Source organism: Melopsittacus undulatus, chromosome 5 (genome assembly GCF_012275295.1).
Source record: "Melopsittacus undulatus isolate bMelUnd1 chromosome 5, bMelUnd1.mat.Z, whole genome shotgun sequence".
Classification (NCBI taxonomy): Eukaryota; Metazoa; Chordata; class Aves; order Psittaciformes; family Psittaculidae; genus Melopsittacus; species Melopsittacus undulatus.
In genome coordinates, this window is record NC_047531.1 from 41,551,916 (window position 1) to 41,573,675 (window position 21,760).

At 43.8% G+C, this 21,760-nt stretch overlaps 1 protein-coding gene across 1 annotated transcript; it reads left to right on the forward strand.

Annotated features, from left to right (window-relative positions):
- The first annotated feature begins 648 nt into the window (after positions 1-648).
- LOC101878635 (TRPM8 channel-associated factor 2) lies at positions 649-20,685 on the forward strand. The gene is made up of 9 exons (XM_034062723.1): positions 649-788; positions 7,936-8,050; positions 8,884-9,517; positions 11,049-12,019; positions 13,596-13,690; positions 14,703-14,916; positions 15,756-15,995; positions 17,800-18,137; positions 19,562-20,685. The coding sequence occupies exons 3-9, from the start codon at positions 8,901-8,903 to the stop codon at positions 19,805-19,807; spliced, it is 2,721 nt and encodes a 906-aa protein (XP_033918614.1). The 5' UTR covers positions 649-788; positions 7,936-8,050; positions 8,884-8,900; the 3' UTR covers positions 19,808-20,685.
- Positions 20,686-21,760: the final 1,075 nt, after the last annotated feature.

Here is a 21,760-nt window from a genome sequence, read left to right on the forward strand (position 1 = left end):
GGGCTCGGTTTTTCATCCACCGCGCGTTTGTGGATGATTACGTAGAACAGACGCAGAAACAGGCATGGAAGCAACATGTCATGAAGCCTGGGGAGCTCGGGCATCCCTTGGCTTGCAGGGTCGGGGATCCTGCTAAGAAACCGTGTGCTTAAAAACGGTTGGTTATCCCGGACCGGGAAAAGTGAAGACATGCTTAGGGCACGGAGCGTGAGCTCCACCAGGGTTGGTGGCATTTCGTGCCTTGACCTGCAGCTGCAGGATTTGGGTATCCATCGATAAAGAGATGCTACTTCTGAATATGAAGATAATTAGTACAAGCGTACAGGAATTAGCAGACCAGGTTCTGGGGTTACTGCAGAAACCTCACAGGTTGTAAGCTACTTTTCGTCAAGTAGCTTCCAACTTCAAGTGACGCAGAATCAGACCAGGACCTTGCCCATTATTTCGGACATAACAAATAATTAAAGTGAAAAGTATTACAGGCGTTCCACCTCCCACTGCAATCCATTAACACTGTCTCCCCGCATCAGGCGGCGCCTTTCCGGCCCTTCTTGAACTTTTCTTTCACCCGTTTTCTCGACAGATCCCAAGCAGGCAGGATCACAGCGGTCCCTTTGCCGCAGAGGCGCACCGCACCGTCGGGTCTAAAACCACGAGAACTGGGACTGCGGAACAGCGGATGTACCGCACGCTCCCCCTGCCGCTGGCGGAGGACAGACAGCTGCTGATGCGCCTTGTGCTTCCGCATCTTCTGTGGAGCCTTCTGTTAACAAAGCCGGTCACTAAAGGTAAAAGGGAAGAGGCTCACAGGCTTGTGGGCAGTGTTCCAGAGTTGCGTTTCTGCCGTCTTAAGGCAATGCAGACCTCTGAGTTCAGAAGGGGTCCGTGGAAAGGCTGGAGGAGGCTTGGCGACAGTATGAGAGATAGCTCTGCGAGTGTGTGTTACATCTGTCCTGATTCTGCATGCAACCTGGAGTTATTCTGTGCCATTATAAAGCTGCATCTGTGCTCGGTGCACAATGACTACAGCAGTCTTAGGTGGGTTCTGCTGATGCCAAAGCAAAGTAGTAGCAGAAGAGCCTAGATAAATAATCTGTAGTTACTTTAGCAAGTGGGTGCAAACTGCGAAATCTACAGGTTCCCCCTGAAAATGAGCATGCTTTTCAACTCCAAACAAACTTACACTTTAGTGCATTTTTAAACTGAGTAAGTTGGGGAAAGTGAAGAGACAAAAAAGCATTCATGGTTTCTGGGTACATTCAGTCTATAAGTTTCTACTGCTGTCAATTTGCAATTTAACATGGGTGATTTACCTGGTTACAGGTTAAATCTGTAGGTGGTATAGAGCTGGTTCTGTGCATAGACCCTAATATATTGAGGAACACAAAAGCACCTAAAGTGGCTCTGGTCCAGCAAGTCTTGTTAGGGGAGGCATAGCAAAAACATGAGATATTTATTTATCTGTCCCCTGACTAATGAGTCTATATGGTACTGAGTTTATATTCTCCAGTCAGCACTAACACACTCGTTCTCTGCACTCCCAATACGTCAAATCTGACCTCTCTTTTCCCCTAGATTTTTTTAATAAACCAGCTATATCATAGAATCATAGAATGGTTTGGGTTGAAAGGGACATTAAGATCATCTAGTTCCACCCCCCATGCCACGGGCAGGGACACGTCGCACTAAACCATGTCACCCAAGACTCTGTCCAACCTGGCCTTGAACACTGCCAGGGATGGAACATTCACCAGTTCTTTGGGCAACCTGTGCCAGTGCCTCACCACCCTCCCAGTAAAGAACTTCTTCCTTATATCTAACCTGAACTTCCCCTGTTTAAACCTGTCACCACTTGTCCTATCACTACTGTCCCTGGTGAAGAGTCTCTCTCCAGCATCCTTGTAGGCCCCCTTCAGGTATTGGAAGGCTGTTGTGAGGTCTCCATGCAAACTATGTTTTGGTTTCAATAAGATTTTTCTGGTCATCTGCTTTATGGTTGGCAATGAAGTTTCTGTTTTGGACTAGTACTTTTTCAGTTATGTACTTAACAATCCAGCATTTAGAAATTACAGTTTGTAGAAATGTTGCTAAATCATTTACAACTGCCAAATGTGCTAGAACCAAATTCAGGAAGTAGTAAAAAAGTAGTGAAAAAGGAAAGGAGAGCTTTTAGTAAAGATTTCTTACAGGTTTTGTATCTCTCATATTTTCAGACATTCACCTGTTTTTAGCATAGTAATATAAACTCTTAGATAAATAATTTAAACCAAGTACTGCAGGTTAAGGCCCTTAGTAACTTTGCAAGGACTGCTTAGATATTGCTTAAGGGCCTCCCTTAGGGCTCAACAGACAAAAGCTGAAAGTGGGCTGTATATGGAGGGCTTTGTGGAGAAGGGGACAGAGATAGCAGAAAAAAGGCTGTGGATTTTATAGACAATGTCAATGCTGTAATACTTTCACAGGGGTATATATGGGTAGAAGACAGGTCAGAAGCGTCTGCCCTGTCTTTTAAGGCTTCTTTTAAGCCTTAAAAGTCATGTTTATAGTATCATGGCATTGGAAAGGAGCCTTAATATCATGTCAGGCCTATTTTCAGAAGATATAGTAGAGACAACTAAAGACAGTAGCTAAGCAAGGTGGTAAGAATATAAAGGAAAGATTTCAGAACTCAATGGGTACACTCAGGAGAAGTGAAAATGAGAATTTTGGCAATAGCTCTCAGACAGAGCAAAAGGACAAGTGAGGTGATTGTCTAAAAAAAAAACCAGAGAATAGCTTGGGTGTTAAATGTCCTGGAAACCAAATGAATTGCACCAAGAGTCTTCAATAGTTTTCCAGGACACGAAGGCTATCCAAAACTGGTCTGCAACATGCTATATTTATGAACAGGTTTAAATAAAGTTGCAGGAGATAGCAAGGTTTGGACATAAAACATAGAAAGCTGACATAGGGCAACGCAGCTCAGCTGTAGCTTTGTTGACAGATCCTACACAGGCAAGAGAACTCCAGGTGGCCTAGCCCATCAAGAAGGAAAGACCTTTGGGGTCAGCTGTCCAGGGGTCAACTTTTCAGTTATGTCTTGGCTCAAGTCACTGGACTGTGTAGGTTGACCAAAGCCCTGCCATGACAGGCTGTGGCTTGGAGTTTCACTTGTCCAGTTGCATGGATCAAGCTGGCACCACAGACTCCCACAAACATCGATAAGAGGAATACAAGTCTGTGCAAGGTTAAAGATAACAATATGAGATAAGTCACAGAATAACCAAAAAGGGAACAGCCCTGAATATTAATTTGTGATTGGAACACAAACTGAGCCCAGCTCATCATGAGCACTGAGCTCATGCTTGATTGGCTTGAAAGGGAAGAGCATGGGGCATAAGAAAGGAATAAAGACAGAAGCCATTACACTCTTTGCTGACTCAGACTAGCTGGCCACTGGCAGATGGACCAACAGAACAGCCATGAGCAGGAGCACCCCTGATGCCAGCTACCAGGGAAGACACAATTTGACACAGTGTGGCTCGAGTCTGGTGAGGACATGCTCCAGATGTTCAAGGCCAGGTTGGACAGAGGAAGCAATGTTAAGTTTATGTGAATTCCACATTATTTTGTTGCAGTAAGCAGTGCTTCCCTTGAAGTTCACAGTAGGGTACAAGCCTTTGTTAGTCTGATCCTATGCTATTAGTTTGTGTGACATGTCTGTGACAGGCCATAAGGATGTGACTGTTGCCTACCACCTGAGTTATACCCTGCCTGTTCTTCATTCGCAGCTTCAGTGAGCTGTCCCAAAATCCTTTCTTTCCCTTTCTTCCCAGCAGTATATAGCAAAACAAAGTCCTGTGTTGTCTTTTTAGTTTAGAAGGGGTGAAGTTGTTTTTCCTTATATTTTACCACATCACTGCAGACTACAGTAGACTCATGGACAACGTGCAAAGAGTGTTAGAGCTCTTCTGGGTTCCTTTTCAAATGAAAACAATGGTGTTATGCTCATCCCCTGCTTTAAAACCTAGCAACCTTTAGAGGGAAATGATCTGAGCTGTTATATGGCAGAATGGGGTTGGAAAAGGGCTCTGTGTCCGCAGTCCCGGGAGGTTTCTGAGCTGCTCTGCTTCTTGTTCACCAATAGATGTCAACACTTTTCCAAAACTACAGGCACAGGACTTGCATTTAGGCAACTTCTTGTTTGTTTGGGTTTTTTTATTATTTTCTAGTAAGGTTCTGATTTGTTCTGTGCTTCTACTGCTTACTGTTATTTAGTAATCACATTTATGTGATATGTGCTGTCCTGTTAAATCACAGATGTAGATTTTTAAAAATACTAAACACCAGGATTTTGTATAGACATCTGTCCATAGATAGCACAACAGCATTTTACTAGGCTTAGAAATTGGCTAACCAATTCTCTCGCATTTTTGCTAAAAAGGTACTTCTTTTTTTTTAATAACTAAATGCTGTGATGGTTAAAAAAATGAGGAAATTCCTTTGGTAATTGCTTTCTTGACCCAATTTTAGAGTTGTCATTAATTTACAACCTAGTTATTTCTTCTTTGGCTCTATTTCCCTTTGCTGTATTTAGCTTTGTTTCTTTGACTTTCGTTACATAACGTTAAGAAATGCTTTTTTTGGTGTATTTTTTTTCTAAATTTGTCTTTCCCATGTGAGTTTTCTGGCTTGGCTGCCTCCCAGTTCTCCACTGCACTTTTCTGGCAGTGTCAGGGGCAGTTCAGCTTGGACATTAGGAGAAGGTTCTTCCCTGAGAGGGTGGTCAGTCACTGGAACAGGCTCCCCAGGGAAGTGGTCATGGCACCAAGCCTGTCAGAGTTCAAGGAGCATCTAGATGACACTCTTAGTAATATTGTTTAATTTTAGGTAATCCTGTGAGGAGCAGGGAGTTGAACTGGATGATCCATGTGTTTTCCTTCAAACTTGAGATATTTTATGTTTTGTGATCTCCATGAGGTGCCTTCTTTTTACTGCAGCTTTGAGCAGTTCTTCAAGAAAGGTTGTTGAAGTTTAAATGTTGTATTCCCTTTTGCATGCAATCCATTGCATCTGAATTTATTGAGTTATTGCTTCATCTCACCACCCTTCTTGCACATTGCTTGATCTTTACATTTCAGGGATTACTGCTTTAACCTACCTCACTGGTGGCTTCATAGTGCTTATGCTTTCAGAGCTGTTGAAAAGGGTGGAAAAGCATGCAGAACATACCTGAGATGTTGAGTCCTGAGAGTCATTGTCTCCAACTTCAGGTTAACACAGATTTGAACCTGTTCTCAAGTGGTCCAGCTTCACAGTGACCCTGTGTTCTATGTATATGTGAGTACACACTGGCTAAGACGGAGTTCCTGATCCTTTAGCAGGGCAGAGCCTGAGCATATTACTGCCCTAACATCAGCCCAGGTTCTCACTTTTATGTTTAGGTCAGCCCTAGAGCTCACTTAACTCTTACAGTGTAGACTCTGCCTTTCTTTATAAGAGCATGCCAAAGAACTTTGAATTATACTTTTAGTTTTATGTATGTTAAATTTGCATTTGTGCTACACAGTACATGAGACACAGAATCGTGGAATCGTTGAATAGTTGAGTTGGGAGGGACTTTCCATGATCATCTAGTCCAACTCTCCTACCCTGCTGGGGGGTAGATCAGGTTACTCAAAGCCCTGTCCAACCTGACTTTGAATACTTCCACTGATGGGGCGTCCGCAGCTTCTCTGGTTAACTGCATTCCAGTGTCTTACCATGCTCATCATAGAAAATGTCTTCCTTATATCCAGTCTAAATCTACTCTCTTTCAATTTAAAACCTTGTTGAACAGATATAATGAAGTACTTCTGTGTCTTCAGGAAATGCTGAATGTTAGTGCTCCTTTCCTTGCTCAATGTTTCGATAAACACGAAGAAGCAAGAGCCCACTGATTCTTTACTGCTTGCAGACTTTGAAGCATACATGGTACTTGGTTATTATGCAGGCAGATAGACTGTAAATCTGCAAGAGAGGAAAGACTGGAAAGCCCAAGAGTCACCCTATTTAGGAAGAGCGACCAAATCCTTAGGAATTATCTCACTTGATTAGGCTGCCTGTGCTCCTAACAAGTGATTTTCCTAGTGGCTGTCCTGTGCCTTTTGTCCTTTCCCTCAGATATCACGTAGTCCCATACTTTTTACTCATGAAGATCCTCACAGGCTTTACAAGGACCTCAAAGACTCACCCCAAAGTGACTGAGCACTTGACATTCAAAGTCTATTTCCCTTACGCACCCTTACAGCCCCCCCCAGCTTATGTCTCTCCCAGATATATCCTTCCTGAGTGTACCAAGGGGTACTCTTTCCTTTGTACCATATCCCTTTTGCATGGGTATGATGGCTTCTTGGACAGCAGATGATGCAATCTGAAGTCTGCATTTAATGAAGCCCAAGTACCTTCCAGTCACAATTTTGTTCCATTTTCAGAGATAGAAGAAGGACTAGGAGAGGATAAGTCATCTGGTAGGATTTATAAATGTATGCTCCAATACCTACTCTCAATATTCTCAGATCTGCAGGAAGCAGATCTGGCATTTGTCCAGATGTGAGAGGTAGAAGAGGCAGGAGAGAAGACAAGGAACTGAATCTTTGACTCATTCAAGACACTGTCATGGAGAACTTCCACTTCCATGTTAAGAATGGAGGCAGCTAGGAGCCAATATCTTTCTCTTCCCTCTGTGTGTGCACAGATGTAATAGTTGTTTCCCTCCTATGTAATGTGACATACAGCTCAGTCTTCTGCAGCATCCTACAATTCTTGTTCAACATGTGTGTTCTCTGTGCCTGCTGGGTCTTCTCCCTTCTCTCTCTAGAAAGAGTTCACCTGTAGTTGTGTCTGCTGGGGGTCTAATGAGTACTCTTTCCTTCCTTCTCTCCACACTCAAATGGTTAATACAATGGAAATTGAGAAACTGTGATTACATAGAAATTGGGAATTCTGTTGTATGGTGATAATTTCATTCAGGTTAAAAGAGAATTCAAATCCTTGCCAAGACAACCACACCATGTTCTGGAAGAATGCCAGGGGGCACCCATCATTCTATGTGGGTGGAGTTTAGGATGTTAGCTTTCAAATCCTGTGATAAGAAGTGTGTGAGCTAATAAGTAAAGATTGTTTTTTACTACAGACCTAGTCATGTAGGGTACTCCTCTGTAGAATACGAATTGCTGAAACTACCCACCTGATTTTCCTCTTCCTTACACTAGGGTCAGTGTATCAGTACGTTAGCATCAAATACACAGAAGCCACCAGAAAAAAAAGCTCATCATTTTCCCAAGCCATGTCACTATGTTGCATGATTCCTGGTGAAACAACCTAAACAACTTAAGCCTCATGTTTGCCTTTATGTTTGCCTTTAAAAGTAGGGCTTATTCAAACCTGGAGAAACAAAGCTGGAATTCAGACTAAGCCACCAAACCAGCACTAAATTACTGGGCAATGTCATTTTTTATCATATGCTAATCAGCAGTTTTGACTCGTAAATCCTATGTAAAACAACCATGGAGTCCCACGAGAGTCTGGGTGAAAAAAAAACCCAGGGGCTTGCAGGCATGTCCAGAGGATAAGCAATGGGAATTGTACTGTCATTCTTGATCAGGTTGCTGTTTCCAAACACCCTGTGGCTTGTAGCAAATCCAAATCAACGATGCTGCTTCTCCAAGGAGTTTTCTATTTCCCTGTGTTTGCATGCCGAGAATTTGCCTTCAGAGTAGCCAGATCTGCAATGCATGTGAAGATCAGAGAAGGCAGTGCTGGCACGGTGCTGCCAGGTTAACGGCCGTGCTGGCCCCGGAGCGCTCCCTCCCTTGCCACAGGCACTGTGCTCCAAGGAAGCCGTGTGAATCCTGAATGGCAGGAACTGGGTGTGACTAGGCTGTACTCTGCCTCAAAACCTTTCTGTTTTCACAGTCACAGCCGCCTAGGCTCAGCAGAAGGTAACTGGTGAAGACCTGAGCTAAACTTTCAAACTGAGGAAGCCTGCATAGCACTTGACCCCTAGACCTCAAAGGGCTTGGCAGTCGAGGTCAGTACCACTCTCCTTACTTTGTAGATAGGAAAACAGGTGAAACAAAGCTACAGAAGAGAGAAATTGTTTCCTTGAGATCATGGGACGTTTCCTTGAGATTGTGGGACATTTTGGATCAGGGAACTAGGGCATGAATCTCCTATGCTCAAACCTGCTCTTCTAGATACTGTGACTTAAATTCACAGTTATTCCAGGGGAGTTGGTTGTCTCCACAATTTCTGCTGCCTCTCCTTCCACTCACAGCACCTTCTAATACTAATCAAGGGCTTATAGTGCCTAATCAGAGGTACAATTTTGGAATACCGTCTCGCAGCAACTGTGTGCAGCTCAGTATATATCCAATTAGGAATTAAAATGTGAACTGCGTGTTTGAATTATGCCATGTGTTGTGTTGATAAGGTCTTTTAACTTCCTGGCTATTTCCATGTAAACCGCCTCTATTCGGCAAGTTCCTTGTAGACTTCCTGGAGCCTCTGGCACTCTCCTGCTCCGTATAAATCATTAATGGGAAAGTGAATACTTTTATTTCTCTGTTCTCCTCCATGATGCATAGCAGAATTTATTGAAACAATCACTTTCTTTTCCTCCATCATCTTGATATACTTGTCACTCCTGTTTAAATTGTAAAGAGTTTGATAATAAAATCAAACAAGCAAACAAAAAAAATTCAAATTTCTGGAAAAGTTGTGCCCACAAATCCAGTTCCAGTAAATGATTGCCATGTGTTTGGAGTTCCTACAAGGCAACAAAGAAATTACTCTATAGGGTTGTTACAGATGTTTGTGATTGCTGAGCCATACCGTATTGAATGTTTGTCTTCTCTCCACCAGATAGGTGTGGCCTGAAGATGAACCCCTCTGCCACCTATGAGATGTTGGTAAATGGTGTTGGGCCATGGGACTTCACTGGTGGTTTTGTTCCTTGTGAATTGCTGCTTGTTGGAGAGGATGCCTATCCTGTGCTTTTGAGCTCTAAGAAGCAGGTTCTGATTGCCACTTCACGGTATGGGAAGGGCCGGATGGTGGTTGTTTCCCATGAAGGAATCTTGAAGGACTCCAAGTTTTTCCAGTTCCTCACAAATGCTGTGGAGTGGCTCAAGCCTTCCCCCGAGGCTGTGGTTGGGGTCCATCCTCGTTTGGATTCCCTCTCCCAGCTGCTACTCAGGGCTGGCACCAAAGTACATGTTGGGACAGAGCCTAGTCCCTCCCTGGGGGTGTACTGTATGGAGGCCTATGACTGCACGCAGGCAAAAGGCCTGATTGACTTTTTAAAGGAAGGTGGAGGGCTGCTGGTTGGTGGCCAAGCCTGGTACTGGGCTAGTCAACATGGCAAGGAGAAGGTGCTGTTTGAATTCCCTGGGAACCAGGTGACCAGTGTGGCTGGTGTGTACTTCACAGGAAATGCTGTGGAGAAAGGCATCTTCAAAGTTGCCAAGAAAATTCCCAAGATCCCATTAGTTGTTCCGTAAGTATCCGAATTGCTCTCCATCTAAACAACTGATTAGGTTATGCAGGTGAGGTGTTTATAGAAGATTCTTGAGGTGAGAAATGAGGATGATGGTGAATGCTGGATTTTTTAATAGCCAGGATGGGATACAACTGTCTTTTTCCAATGGAAGGGGGATCTCTCCACTGATTGCAATCAGAAAGTAAGGTGTCTGCTTCCAGAACAGCTGGGCCAGGCCTGGGGAATTCGTTGGAAGGGGAAAAAGAAGAGGAGAGCCATCTTTTAGAGCAGACTGCCTGACAAAGTATGTCTGAGTACAATACAGAACATGGGTACATGAGGAGGTACCTCTTCCTCTCCCAACATGTGTGTACAGGTTCAGGGCAAGTTTCCCGCAGTTCAAAACCAGGTTGGAGACGGAGCACCAGGCTAGCCCTCTGGGCCAGGGTGTGGCTGACAGCTGCTAAACCTGCTTAGCCTGTTATTTGCAGAAATTCTTCTGCAAGTGAAACCTTGGGGCTGGCAAATAGCTGAGGAGGTGGGCTGGGTGCCATGTCTCTTCTCAGCTCCTGACACAGGCTGTGGGCAGGAAATCTCTATGCTCCCAGTTTGCCTGAGGCCAGTGCTGTGCCATAGGCCTGGGTACATACTGTGTTGACAAAGGGTCTCGGTGAAGTGATAACCACTGGAAAGCTGCAGGTTTAATTCCTGTCCTGTGGGCATGCAGAAGGGTAGCATGGTTTACTCTGATTGAGTTGGCTGCAGTGGCCATGTAACAACAGATTTTTTCCAGGTTTTGGGGCAAAACCACGTTTGGCAGAACTGGGAGAAAGTGTAAGCAAAGTAAATGAAAGTAATTCAACATGTCTTTCTCCACAGTAACATACAGGAGTCATTTGGAAATAGCAGAGATAAGAGGGCCTTACACAGTATAATCTCTTTATATTGTGGAGGCCAACTAGCAGTAATGTATTATGTGTTAGAGCCCTGATTCATCTCCTAGTCACTTGTTATTTCTCTAGCTGTGTGTCTGCCTGCCCATCTTGCCCATCTGGCCTAGATCAACAGTGGTAGAGGATGGGAGAAGATACGGAAATCTTTTGGGCTTGCCTAGTTCATAATGACTAGAGTAGGTAAATGGAGAAAGTTTCTGTTTAGGAGATAACAGAATGATAAGATAAATGATGTGCCAGTTCCCACATCATTTGCACTTTAAACAATACAGAAAGTCTTCTGATTTTTTAGTTTCAGCAATGTGTTTAGATTGTCAAGCAGCTCTTAATAGGTCTTGAAACTTTGTTTTGACCTCTTCTTTCTCCCTGTTCTTTTAAGTGAGTGTTGAGATCCTTACAGATTCACTTGGCTGCAAAAACTGAGGCTTTAAAAAGGGAAAAAATAGGTACTGGTGAATTAATTTTCTTTTTTATGAAATAACTGATAACTTGATGTACTAGAATAAGTAGTAAGAAGAGGTTGAGGTGTGCAAGGTGGCCTTTTGCACAGAAAATTCTGAGGATGCGGCTAACCTGGACCTCTCTTGGTTCTGCAGGCACCAGGCCAACCTCAGTCGTGATGCTGAGTTTCTCCTGAACGGTGTGTTGGAGTTGGATTTGGTGACCGGGGGCATACCCTCCACCTTACTGGTGCACGGTGAACTCTGCTTCCCGCTCTGCCTGGACAGCTCACACCGCTGCCTCTTAGCTGCGGGACACTATGGCCGAGGCCGCATTGTGGTGGCAAGCCATGAGAGCCAGCTGTTCTCCCCAAAGCTGTCCAGATTCCTGCTCAATGCTGTCTGCTGGCTGGATGCTGGGAGAAAGGGGCTGGTGGGTGTGGATACCAGCCTGAAGAAGCTGTGTAGCCTCCTCTCTCAGGGAGGGGTGAAGTCACAGGTGTCACAGCTGACAGGCGATATGAGTGTGTACTGCTGCTCCTCTCATGGCATCAGAGAGGCAGAGAGGGTTCACACTTTTGTGGCAGAGGGAGGTGGCCTATTCATCGGGGGTCAGGCTTGGTACTGGGCTTCTCAGAACTGCGGCAAAGCTGCTGTGGCACAATATCCTGGCAACAAAATCCTGAATCGCTTTGGGCTGAGCATCCTGGGGCAGAGCGCCAAGGCAGCTAAGTACCTGCCTGTGGGACCTGGGGAGCACTACCACTTCCGCAAGGCACTCGCTCTTTTCAGCAGGCATGTAGACAAGCATGAGGAGGTCCAGGCCCCCATGAAGGACTGGCTGCAAAGGCTAGCACAAGACTGTGCTGCCTTTCTGCACATCCCAGCCCATGACTGCCCTGCATATTCTTCGCTCCACCGCAACCTGACCAAAGTTCTTCAGAGAAGTGGGATCCCGCAAGTCAGTAGGCACTGCCCTGTCAAGAGCAACTCAAAAGAGGCAGTCCTTCTGTGCATGGCAACTGAGCTGTCCTTAACCATGACAGACAGTTCAGCCCTAGTGCAGAAATGTGCTGCTGGGGTCTGCGCCCTTCCCATCACTGTGGAAATTGATGGCACAAACCCGGGTGAGGAGTATATCTCACTTCTTTCTGGCATCCTGTTGCGGGGATTGGTGGGGTGTCTGTCCTAAGTGTCCATGTGTCTGCATACATCTGAGCATGAGCACAGATGTGTGGTTTCACTGTAGACTTGTGAGGAGGCTGTCCTCTGTGTAGTGGCAGACAGGCTCCTTATGTGATCAGCCCTGATTTCAGCACTGAAACACCCCATGAAAGTCGTTTCCTCACTGTTGGTGCACTGGCACTTGAGGCAGAAGAGCCACCTGTCAGAGGTGCCTCAGGGTACTTGAACAGCACAATGGCTTTGGTGAGAAAGCTTCCTTGAGAAACCCTAGTCTCTATGTTGCAGGTTGTTGTTGCCATAGTTGTGCTGGTACAACTGTCCATGGGGCCATCCTACGAAGAGATAGAAGTTAGGAACAACAAGGCTTGGTTTTTATCTTGATAATGTTGGCCAGTTATAGCACAGTGTCACAGCTTGTGTTAGCACAGTTGATGGAGTGAAGGTCTGGTTTTGGGGTGAAAATGAGGCTGAATATATTGGACTGAGCACAGTATTTTTGACCAGAAATGCTCAGAATTTGTGTCATTTCATATAAATGAAAGAAATGCTAGGAAACCCTAGACACCGTTTCCAAACTGCCTTTGGTGCAAATTCAGCAAAACTGAGAAAAATTGGTGAAACATTGTGATATGGTCTAATTTGCACTGTTCCTTGGATTAGGTTTTGCCTGACAAAACTGATCCTGCCTTCTTAGAGGGCATGAAGGGCTGTCATTTGGGTGCTTTATGACAGTTCAGCTCTTTTTAGGACGTTTGCTTTTTGTGTTGAGATATGCTTGAGTAAACTTTATGTCAGAATTAGGGAGTGGATTTTGCCTGATCAGTACAATAGAGATGAATCAGTTTGTTCTGTGTATTACAGATGTTTACAAAGACCTAGGCAGAGGAGACTTGCATTTCCATGGGAAGACTTTCTAAAAACACTATAAATTGTAGTGGTATGGTGGGTACTCATCTTACAGTTACACCTAGCATAGCAAAACATTTTAGGCTTTCTCATAACTTCAGGCAGCTAGAAATAGAAATTCCTTGTGCTGGGCCAGTCAGTAAGTAAAAATGCAATGTCACTGTCGGTCTGTTGTTTAGGAAATGTTTTATGACCATTACAACTTCAGACATGTTTAATACGACCACAATATACACCTCTTTTGAGGGCTTTAGCGTCAGAGGGTGGGAGTGGAGGAAGTGTAGGGGTTTTGGTTCCTTCTCTTAATTTTTTGTTTATGATGATTATTATTTTTAAAAGATACTAGTAAACACATTTAAGCTTGGCATTTACAGAAGTTCAAGTCTGGGTGGGCCTGCTTGCTAGTGGTGTGATGATCTTGTTCACACTGGAACCCTATTGCTTTAAAACTATTTCTGACAGGCTGGGTAAAACATGAGACAGTTCTGTGAGTGTAGAGCAAGGGAAAATAAAATGAATGAAGAGTCTTCTGTTGTAGCTTGAAATCTCCAGAATCTGTAACAGGACAAAGAAATGTTTGGCTAATTAAGAGTATGTCCTCTTACGTTTTAGGTAAGACAGCCTGGAGGAGTACAGGACTCTATGCTCCCGAAGGGCACACAGCAGTTATATCGTTCCCTTGCCAGGTGGTGGGTGCTGGTTTAAAGGTAAGCTGTCTCTAATTTGGCTTCTGTTTACACCCATGTATTTGTCAGATGGGCACGCAAAAATAGCACCAAGAAGGGTTTTCTCACTGATTTTGCTGCCTTTTCAGGTATTTCCTACTGCTGCCACCCAGTGGCACTTTTTATTAGTCTGCCTAATTTTTCACCTTCTTTCCCACTTTCCTATTGTATTCCTCTTATTTCTGTGTGCTGGTAGGGTGAGTGTGGCTGTTGCCTGAAGGCAGCTGTATTGGTTTTTCTTGTTGTTACAGTGCAAAGAGAACTGACCAAAGTGATTTTCAGGGCCAAGATACATAGGGTCCTTCTATGCATCAAATTTAGTGCTGTCTCTCCAGATCTCTCATAAGGTACTTGCACAGTGCTGTCACTATTGCTATGTAGATGTATCCAGATCAGGTATAAACTGGTTACTTGGGATCTTGTTCTCTGCAAAGAACAAGCAGATAAATGGTTACCTGCTTGGATATTTTTTGCAGTGAGCTCCCTGCAGCTGACATGCAAAATAAACTCAGGTGTTTCTCTCTGGTTTCTCTGTTTCTCTACAGCCACATGCTGTCTGTTTTACTGTATGAGGAGCAAGGATGAGGCACAATAAAAGAAGCCAACAGTGATCACATCTCTCCAACTCATATGTTACAGGATGTGACTTTGGTGTTGGTGAAGGGTGAAGGAAGTAGCAATGCAAATACAATGCAAAGACAGATGTCACTGCAGTACCCTGAACTGCTGGTGAAGGACGTAGTTGGGCCAGTAATAATGGGAGTATAGCTGTAAGACTGCCTGAGATCGGTGAAGTTTAGTGCTATCCCTATGTTTTTTTCACTCTGTTTACTGCTTCTTGTCACCACAGGCTGAAAACTTGCACTAGGCTGGAAGGCCTTCTATGTGTGTGCCCTGCAGGGACAGTGCTGCAGCAGGTGATTCAAGGTGTTGTGGTCAGCCAAGTCACACTTGGAGCCCTTTGACCAGCTCTTCCTACCCTCGTGTTTGCTAGGTTCAGATCGGGTGTCACACGGATGACCTCTCTCATGCCACAGAGCTGAAACGGGCCCCAGTGGTAATACGCACATGTGATATTGCCAGCCAGAAACAGACTGTTTCCTGCCTCTGGGGTGGCCTCATTTACATCGTAGTACCAGCAAAGAGCAACCTGGGAAAAGTGCCCATCACGGTGGAAGGGGCAGTGAGAGCTCCTTTCTTCAAACTTGGTAAGTTTGTTTACCTTGGTGCCTTTCTCCTTAGCACTGTTCAAAGATGCTGCTGTCCTGTGCCTGAAAGAAAGGATGATTCTGTGCTTAGTAATATATTAGAAATGCCTGGGGTTAGGAATACCCAGATTTAGTTTCCTTGCTTCGTTGTCCTCTGGGATTCCAGGACTTAGTCACACTGTGCCTGTTTCATGCAGGAGATAGGTGAAAGAGCTGTCCCATAATGGGCAGGGTTTGTCTAAACCAACATTTCTTGGATGTTGAAGTTGTCGTTTCCGATGGAAACCATTGTGTTGGAAGGAGACAGGCTGACTGTCTGTCGCAATAAAGCTTGCTTTGCCTTCTGCCTGCTTTACTGTGCCCCCATATGGCCATCTTTAGTATCTACAGTAAATCTCTGCTGAATTTCCCATGTTGCTGTCAGTGTCTCTTCCGTTAGTTTCTTCTTGCTCTTCTGTCAAACTAAAGAAAACCAGGGTTGTTATAGGAAACAGCAGTCTCTGATGAAGAAGAAGAAATGAGGTCATTAAGCGACACTGGAGAAACCTGATGCTTCCTGTTCTTAGATGGAAAACAGGGATCTGTTCTAACTATGCTACTACTTCGTTATATGCCAGTCCTTTTCTATCTGTTTCCCATCCATTAAAGAGCCTGAGGAGACTTCTCAAGCACAGCATAAGGATTAACTAGCTAAAAGCCACCACACCCAGTCATGCAACTACTGCATACTGTTTTCCAAGAGAATTTTGTGACTGTGGTCTCTTTCTCCATCTTAACCTCTGGGAGCATGTTCAAAAGTCAGAGCTGTGCTAAACCGCTTTTCTGTGTTATTCATGTAGGGGAGACCTGTGAAAGAGAGTGGAAAGACTGTATCCGGCACTACCCTGCTCCCTGGGCAGAACTAGCTGTTGAGAATCTCATCCTGACAGTGCCATCTGACAGCATCCGTCACATGGAGAACCCTCAGCCGCTGCTGACCCTGTGGAACGAGATCATGGTGGCAATAAGCAAATTGGCAGCCATACCAACAAAATTCCCGAGACCAGAAAGGATTGTAACAGATGTCCAGATCTCATGTGGTATGTACATGGCCATGTGGCCTTTTCAAGGGTTAAGAGACAAGTGGCCTCTAGCACCAATGTCTGTTCCTTCAAGGTTGTTTTGTAAAGCCCAAACTGGGAAAATATGTAAGGTGTTAAATGACTGTGACCTATGCATGACTGTGGGCTATTTCATCAGCATGGAAACATGGTAAAGCAAGGTTTGAAAAATGTATTGACCATCTCAGATGCCTCCCACTCTCTCTGAGTGTTGTCTCCCTCAGCTCTTCTTCTGCCTGCTTGTGTTAAGAGGCAGAGCTGCTGACTACAGCGGCTTTGACTTGCGTGTAGTTTTCATTCATTCTCCCTCCTGAGTGCGCTGTAGAGTCAGTACAGCTGGGAGACAGCAATCTGATTTCTGTTTTTCCTCTGTCTCAGCCACAGGACTGTTCTCGCACATTCAGTGCCAGCTGTTGAAGCTGTGTATGCCTACCTGCTCCACAGGTATTGGTGGTTACTGGGGGCAGAGCTTAGCCAGAAAAGATGTGTGCCTGAGGTAGTGGCAGTGGAGAAGTAGAACCAGTATCACTGTCAAAGCTCTTGACTGTGTAGTTTTGCAGCTGTTGCTCCATCCCCCTTTCTCTCCCCAGCTTTTCCAATTCTGAACTGAGTGGATTTGATCTATAGTCAAATTATATGGTAAATGTGGAACTTTGCAATGCAAGTTTTGTTCAGCTCTTTTTCAAAATAGATGGATAAATTCATCATCCCACAATGAGACAAGGGCTTGGCATGAACACTAATGTCCTAACCACATGGAAAGAATTTGTTGCACATCTTGGGAGCAAATGCCACTTTAAAAATCATAGTCTGCAGACATAAAATTTCCTTCTGTTTTGGGTGGACTAAATGGTTTCACTCATATTTTTGGACCTGAGTTTTTGGGGTGCCAGTGGCTGCTAAATACATATATCTGTCTTTACTGGAAAAAAGAGGGAGCTCAAGATCTTAAATGGTTCCTGCAGGAAGGGACTTGCCATTCATGTTCTCAAACTTGCTTTATGTTCTCTACAACCTGAGTGTTGTAGACAAAGAGAGTTGTGTAGGCTCCCTGTGTAGTGAGTGTAAAGGGCTGCTTAATCCCCTGCTACAACAGGTGTTTGAGTTCAGGTGTGTGACTCTTGTATAAAATTTTGGGAATCTTCAAAAATAAGGACAAATTAGGGATCAAGACACCAAGGAGACATAAATAAAATCCCTTGCAGTGCAAGATTCTTGCCTAGCATGATGCTAGGAAATTGTTTATGGAATATCTGTCTGTGAGGTTAAAAACAGGCTTAAGCATGACGAGCTTTGCAGCCCTTGAGCATGACAAACTGTGACTTCCATGTGTCTCATCCACATTGCTTATTACTGGAGTGCAGACATACAGTATCCATACTTTTCATGGGAAGACTCAAGCTCTGCCAGGGTGCTGAACCACATTATTGCATGGGTGGATTGATACCAACTGCTCAGTTTACTGGGGGCAATAGTCAGGCTTTTTCTTTGTCCTGAAATCTCAACTTCAGTCCAATCATGAGCATATGCTTGTGTAAACCTGTGTTTAACTGACCCTTCTAGTAGTACTACCTTTATACTGCTTATTTGATTATTTGTTAGGATGAAACATAGTATTTCTATATCTCACAAAGGAAAAGTTTTCATTCATGGTAATACAGTGTGATTTGTGAGATGAAGGAAAGGCACTAGAGAATTGAAAGAAAAATATACAGTCATTTATGTCTTAAGAGGCATTGGTGTGATCACTTATGACCTGTGTTGGTACCTGTCTTTCCTGCAGGCTGGATGCATGCTGGCTACCCCATCATGGGGCACCTAGACTCGCTGAAGGAGATGTTAGATGTGAAGCATATACAAACTACTGGTCTTTGGGGTCCTGTCCATGAGCTGGGACACAATCAACAGCAGCAAGGATGGGAGTTTCCTCCTCATACCACAGAGGCCACCTGCAACCTCTGGTCTGTCTATGTTCATGAGAAGGTGCTGGGGATTCCCAGGCATCAGGCCCACCAGGCTCTGAAGTCACAGTGTCGGGAGGAAAGGATAAAAGGGTATCTGAACACAGGTGCTCAACTGAAGGACTGGAAGGTGTGGACTGCTCTGGAGACATACCTGCAGGTAACTGGGAAAAGCAGGTGTATTAGTACAGTCAGTGAAGCCTGTGTCAGAAGAATGTCTGCAGCCTGGTGACTGTAGCTGTCGTGTTTTGTGTTTGCTTACAGTCTGGGTTCATGCTGGGGCCAGAAAGCACCTGAGAGATTTACAACAGAGTGTCTAATGCTGATATCTCCTGAAAACCTTCCTTTGACAGATTTGGGCTTAGCCACTCAGGGAGAGGGCTAAGTGTAATATACAAATCTTTTTCCCTAGGGAGGAAACAGGAACTGCTCCTGTTACACAGCATGGGAAAAGGGTGAACAAACTTGAGTACAGCTCTTTAATCTGCTGCAGTTTTCATGTGGGACGTTGAGCTAGTTGGTAAAAAGCCCCATGGCATTGTAAAGTGTGTAGAAGAGCCAGGATTCTATCAGTATCCTGGTGAGTTACGTGGCTAGGCTCTGCAAAACATAACAAAGAGCAGGGTGTTCATATCAGCTGATGCTCTGAGTATAGCCAGTGTAGTCCATCAAGCGACAAGGGAACAGGTTCCTTTTATCCTCCTGCACATGTAACTGGATCCCTCACTGTGGTCAAGACTCTAAATCAAGAAGCCTGTCCTAGATTAAAGTGCATTATCTTGAGGAGCATAAAAGAGATTTTTCACTTTCCTCTTTCCCTTAATCCTCATAGGAACTGCCTAGTCAAGAGCTAGTCTCAGCACCAGGAGTTTTCATATTAATAGGGAGTTATCAAAGGTAGATAACCTGCCTGTTATACCTTTTCTGCCTAAGGTATAAGTGCTGAACTGCTTAGCTGTTTCAGCATGATGAAAAATTTGTGGAATGCAGTTTAGCGTCAATCTGTTTTGTATCAGAAAGCGAGATGTAAGTCATGGCTTTGTAAAGAACTATGGACATTGACTAGACATTCTGCATCCTGTCATGCTGTTATTCCAAGTCAGCTCTTCATACTAAGCTTATCTTGAGCAACAATGTAGGCTGTTGTAACAGCAACAGGAGTTTTTCCACCTGAATCCTTTTTGTTCTTATTCCTAGCCAAAGCATGCCCTGCTCACAATCTCTGTTTCCTGTTTTCTGATTGCTCCTTGTTCCCCTGCGCTCCTTCTTTCCAGGTTTTCTGTTGGTGTCTTCTTTGATGCCTTTTCACTGCAGAAGAAGCTTTCCTCTGCTCAAAACAGCAGCTTGTATAGTAGGTTGGTGGCATTTCTGGCTGCTCCCAATGCATCTTTTGACTCTGTTTTAGGAGACCATTTTTCTGTATCTAATGCTCTGAAGCCTGAAAGTTGGATGTGTTCATCTAACACTGCATTTATTCTAAAAACCGCTGCAGAAACCTATGGGATTTTCTATTGCTTACAACACAGGTATACTGCCAGTGAAATGAGAACTTCATTCTTTTTACAATATATTCTTCTCCATCAGTTGCAGGAAGGGTTTGGTTGGGACCCCTTCATCCATCTCTTCTCTGACTACCAGAAAATGTCCACTATCCCAAAAGACAACCCTTCTAAGATGAACTTATGGGCACAGAAGTTTTCTCAGCAGGTGAATAAGAACTTGGCTCCATTTTTCACAGCCTGGGGATGGCCTATCAAGAAAGAGCTGTCTGTGGAACTGTCCTATCTACCCAGTTGGGAACAAGACCCAATGAGATCCTATAGACCATGAAAGGAAAAGATGTAAATCTTGATTCTCATACAAGCTGTGTCCTATCTTTTTTATCCTTGTGTGTTGATAGCTCATGACAGCATCCATGATAGCTCACTGGGTGCTTAGCTTTAGCTTCTTGCTGTCAACCGCAACAGAAATTCAGCTGAATCTTGTGTGTGGATCAGCAATGATCTAAGCCATTTTCTGAACTTTGTTCTGGGTTTTTCACCTCAGGAGGACTGTAATTCTGAGTAGATTTAGTTCCTGCAGAACATGTCTCTTACAAAATGAAGTTTTCTGAGGAAAGCAGTCACTGGAGCAGTCTCAAGGGGAATACCAATAGAACATTGGATCTTTAAAGTAAATAGTAGACTCCACAATGTTGTATTCTTCAATTATAATCACAGTGACATGAGATTTTCACTGTTGTTTTGGTTACCCTAAAATCTCTAATTTTTAATTGCTCTAAGTATGCAGAACTTCCACCCCTACTATGGTGAAAGTGACCTTATAATGCTTATATACAGCTTACACAATACACTGAAATGCTGTAGATTTCTTCCTACATTGTATGACTGTGGCCCAACATCCAGCTTCGTATGCATAAGTCAATCATAAGTTGCCATAGCCTGACAGCAAGAGATGCCGTGCAAGACAGAAGAGTGGAACCAAAGAGGGAATTTGATTATAGTTAGAGAGGAGGACGACAACAGTTCATCAGAACAGAGGCCCAGCCTTTTCCAAGGAACAACAGAACTTAAAGGTTTTGTTACTCTTTCACAATTGCTTGGTTGTTACAGGGACTGGCAAACATATTAATGCTTAGCCTAATAGCATACTAGTCCCAACCCATTCCTTGTATATCAGCAGTAAATAAAACAGTCATGGACTCTCAGGTTGTGTGTGTGGTCCAACTTCATTGTCTCACAGTAAAAAAATAAAAAGCCTAACTAGAAATGACCCAAGGATTTGTGACAGCACCTTGTCATTTTTGTTCTGGCCCAGATGTGGTTGATTTTAATTTAGTTCACTGGTCTAATATTTTGCTTTGTCTTTCAAACTTTCTTTCAACTCTTATTCCTTCCTAGTATGTGTTGTTCTTCCACTAACATAAATGCAGAGGCTAATCTTAGCTTAGACAGTGTTTTAGTACTGTTTTGGTCCTAATTTGGAGATTCACATGAAAATTCAAGATTTAGACTTGACCCTGTCTACAGAAGCAGATTTCATCCCTAATGAGTTTACCAATGGAAATTGAATTCATGTCCATTAACAAAATACTCAAAATATTATCAGATCTCTTACCTAAGTATGACAGGGTTTAGGTTGTTTCTTTTTTTTTTTCTCATGAATTGCACAGCAAACCTGCAGATGTTTAGGCTATTCTGAGGGAGATGCTTTACTTACCCTGTCATCATCACACCAAACCAGAGCATTGTTTTAAGCTTCAGTTGCCTTTTATAACAGTGAGCTCCTGAGCACCATGCCCTCCAAAATAAATAGAACTCTGTGGAATATACAGACATAATTCAGGTAAATTATCCCTGCTCCTTTTTTGGAAAAGAAACAGTACAATACAGCTTGGGTGATACGATGTAGGTTGTGAACTTGGTAGTTCACATTGCTTAGTGTCTGTGGACTTTCATGAAACTGTAATCCAAAAATCCACTACTTGGATGAGACTCATTTTCAGTGTCAAATGAGTTGCATTCTTAAGTATCTGATATTGTCTTTCTCGTATGCAATGTTTGTCTACCTTCTGTTTCTGGACATGAAAAAGGGTTAAAAGCAGGGGACATCACTGAAACCCCGGGCTACATAGATGAATCAATATCTGTTACTTTCTGCATTTGCCTCTACAGTAAAAATTGACCCTATTGTGTAACACTGGATTAACTCTTGCATGATAATAAGTTAGATGTCTTTGTGCCTGGATGTAGCTGGAAAAACAGCTGGCCAGTAATTACACTG

Coding starts and splice junctions, on each gene's coding strand:
- LOC101878635 (XM_034062723.1), top strand. CDS start 8,901: ATGAACCCCTCTGCCACCTATGAGATGTTGGTAAATGGTGTTGGGCCA. Junction 12,020..13,595: donor AATTGATGGCACAAACCCGG/GTGAGGAGTATA, acceptor CTTACGTTTTAG/GTAAGACAGCCTGGAGGAGT. Junction 13,691..14,702: donor TGGTGGGTGCTGGTTTAAAG/GTAAGCTGTCTC, acceptor CGTGTTTGCTAG/GTTCAGATCGGGTGTCACAC.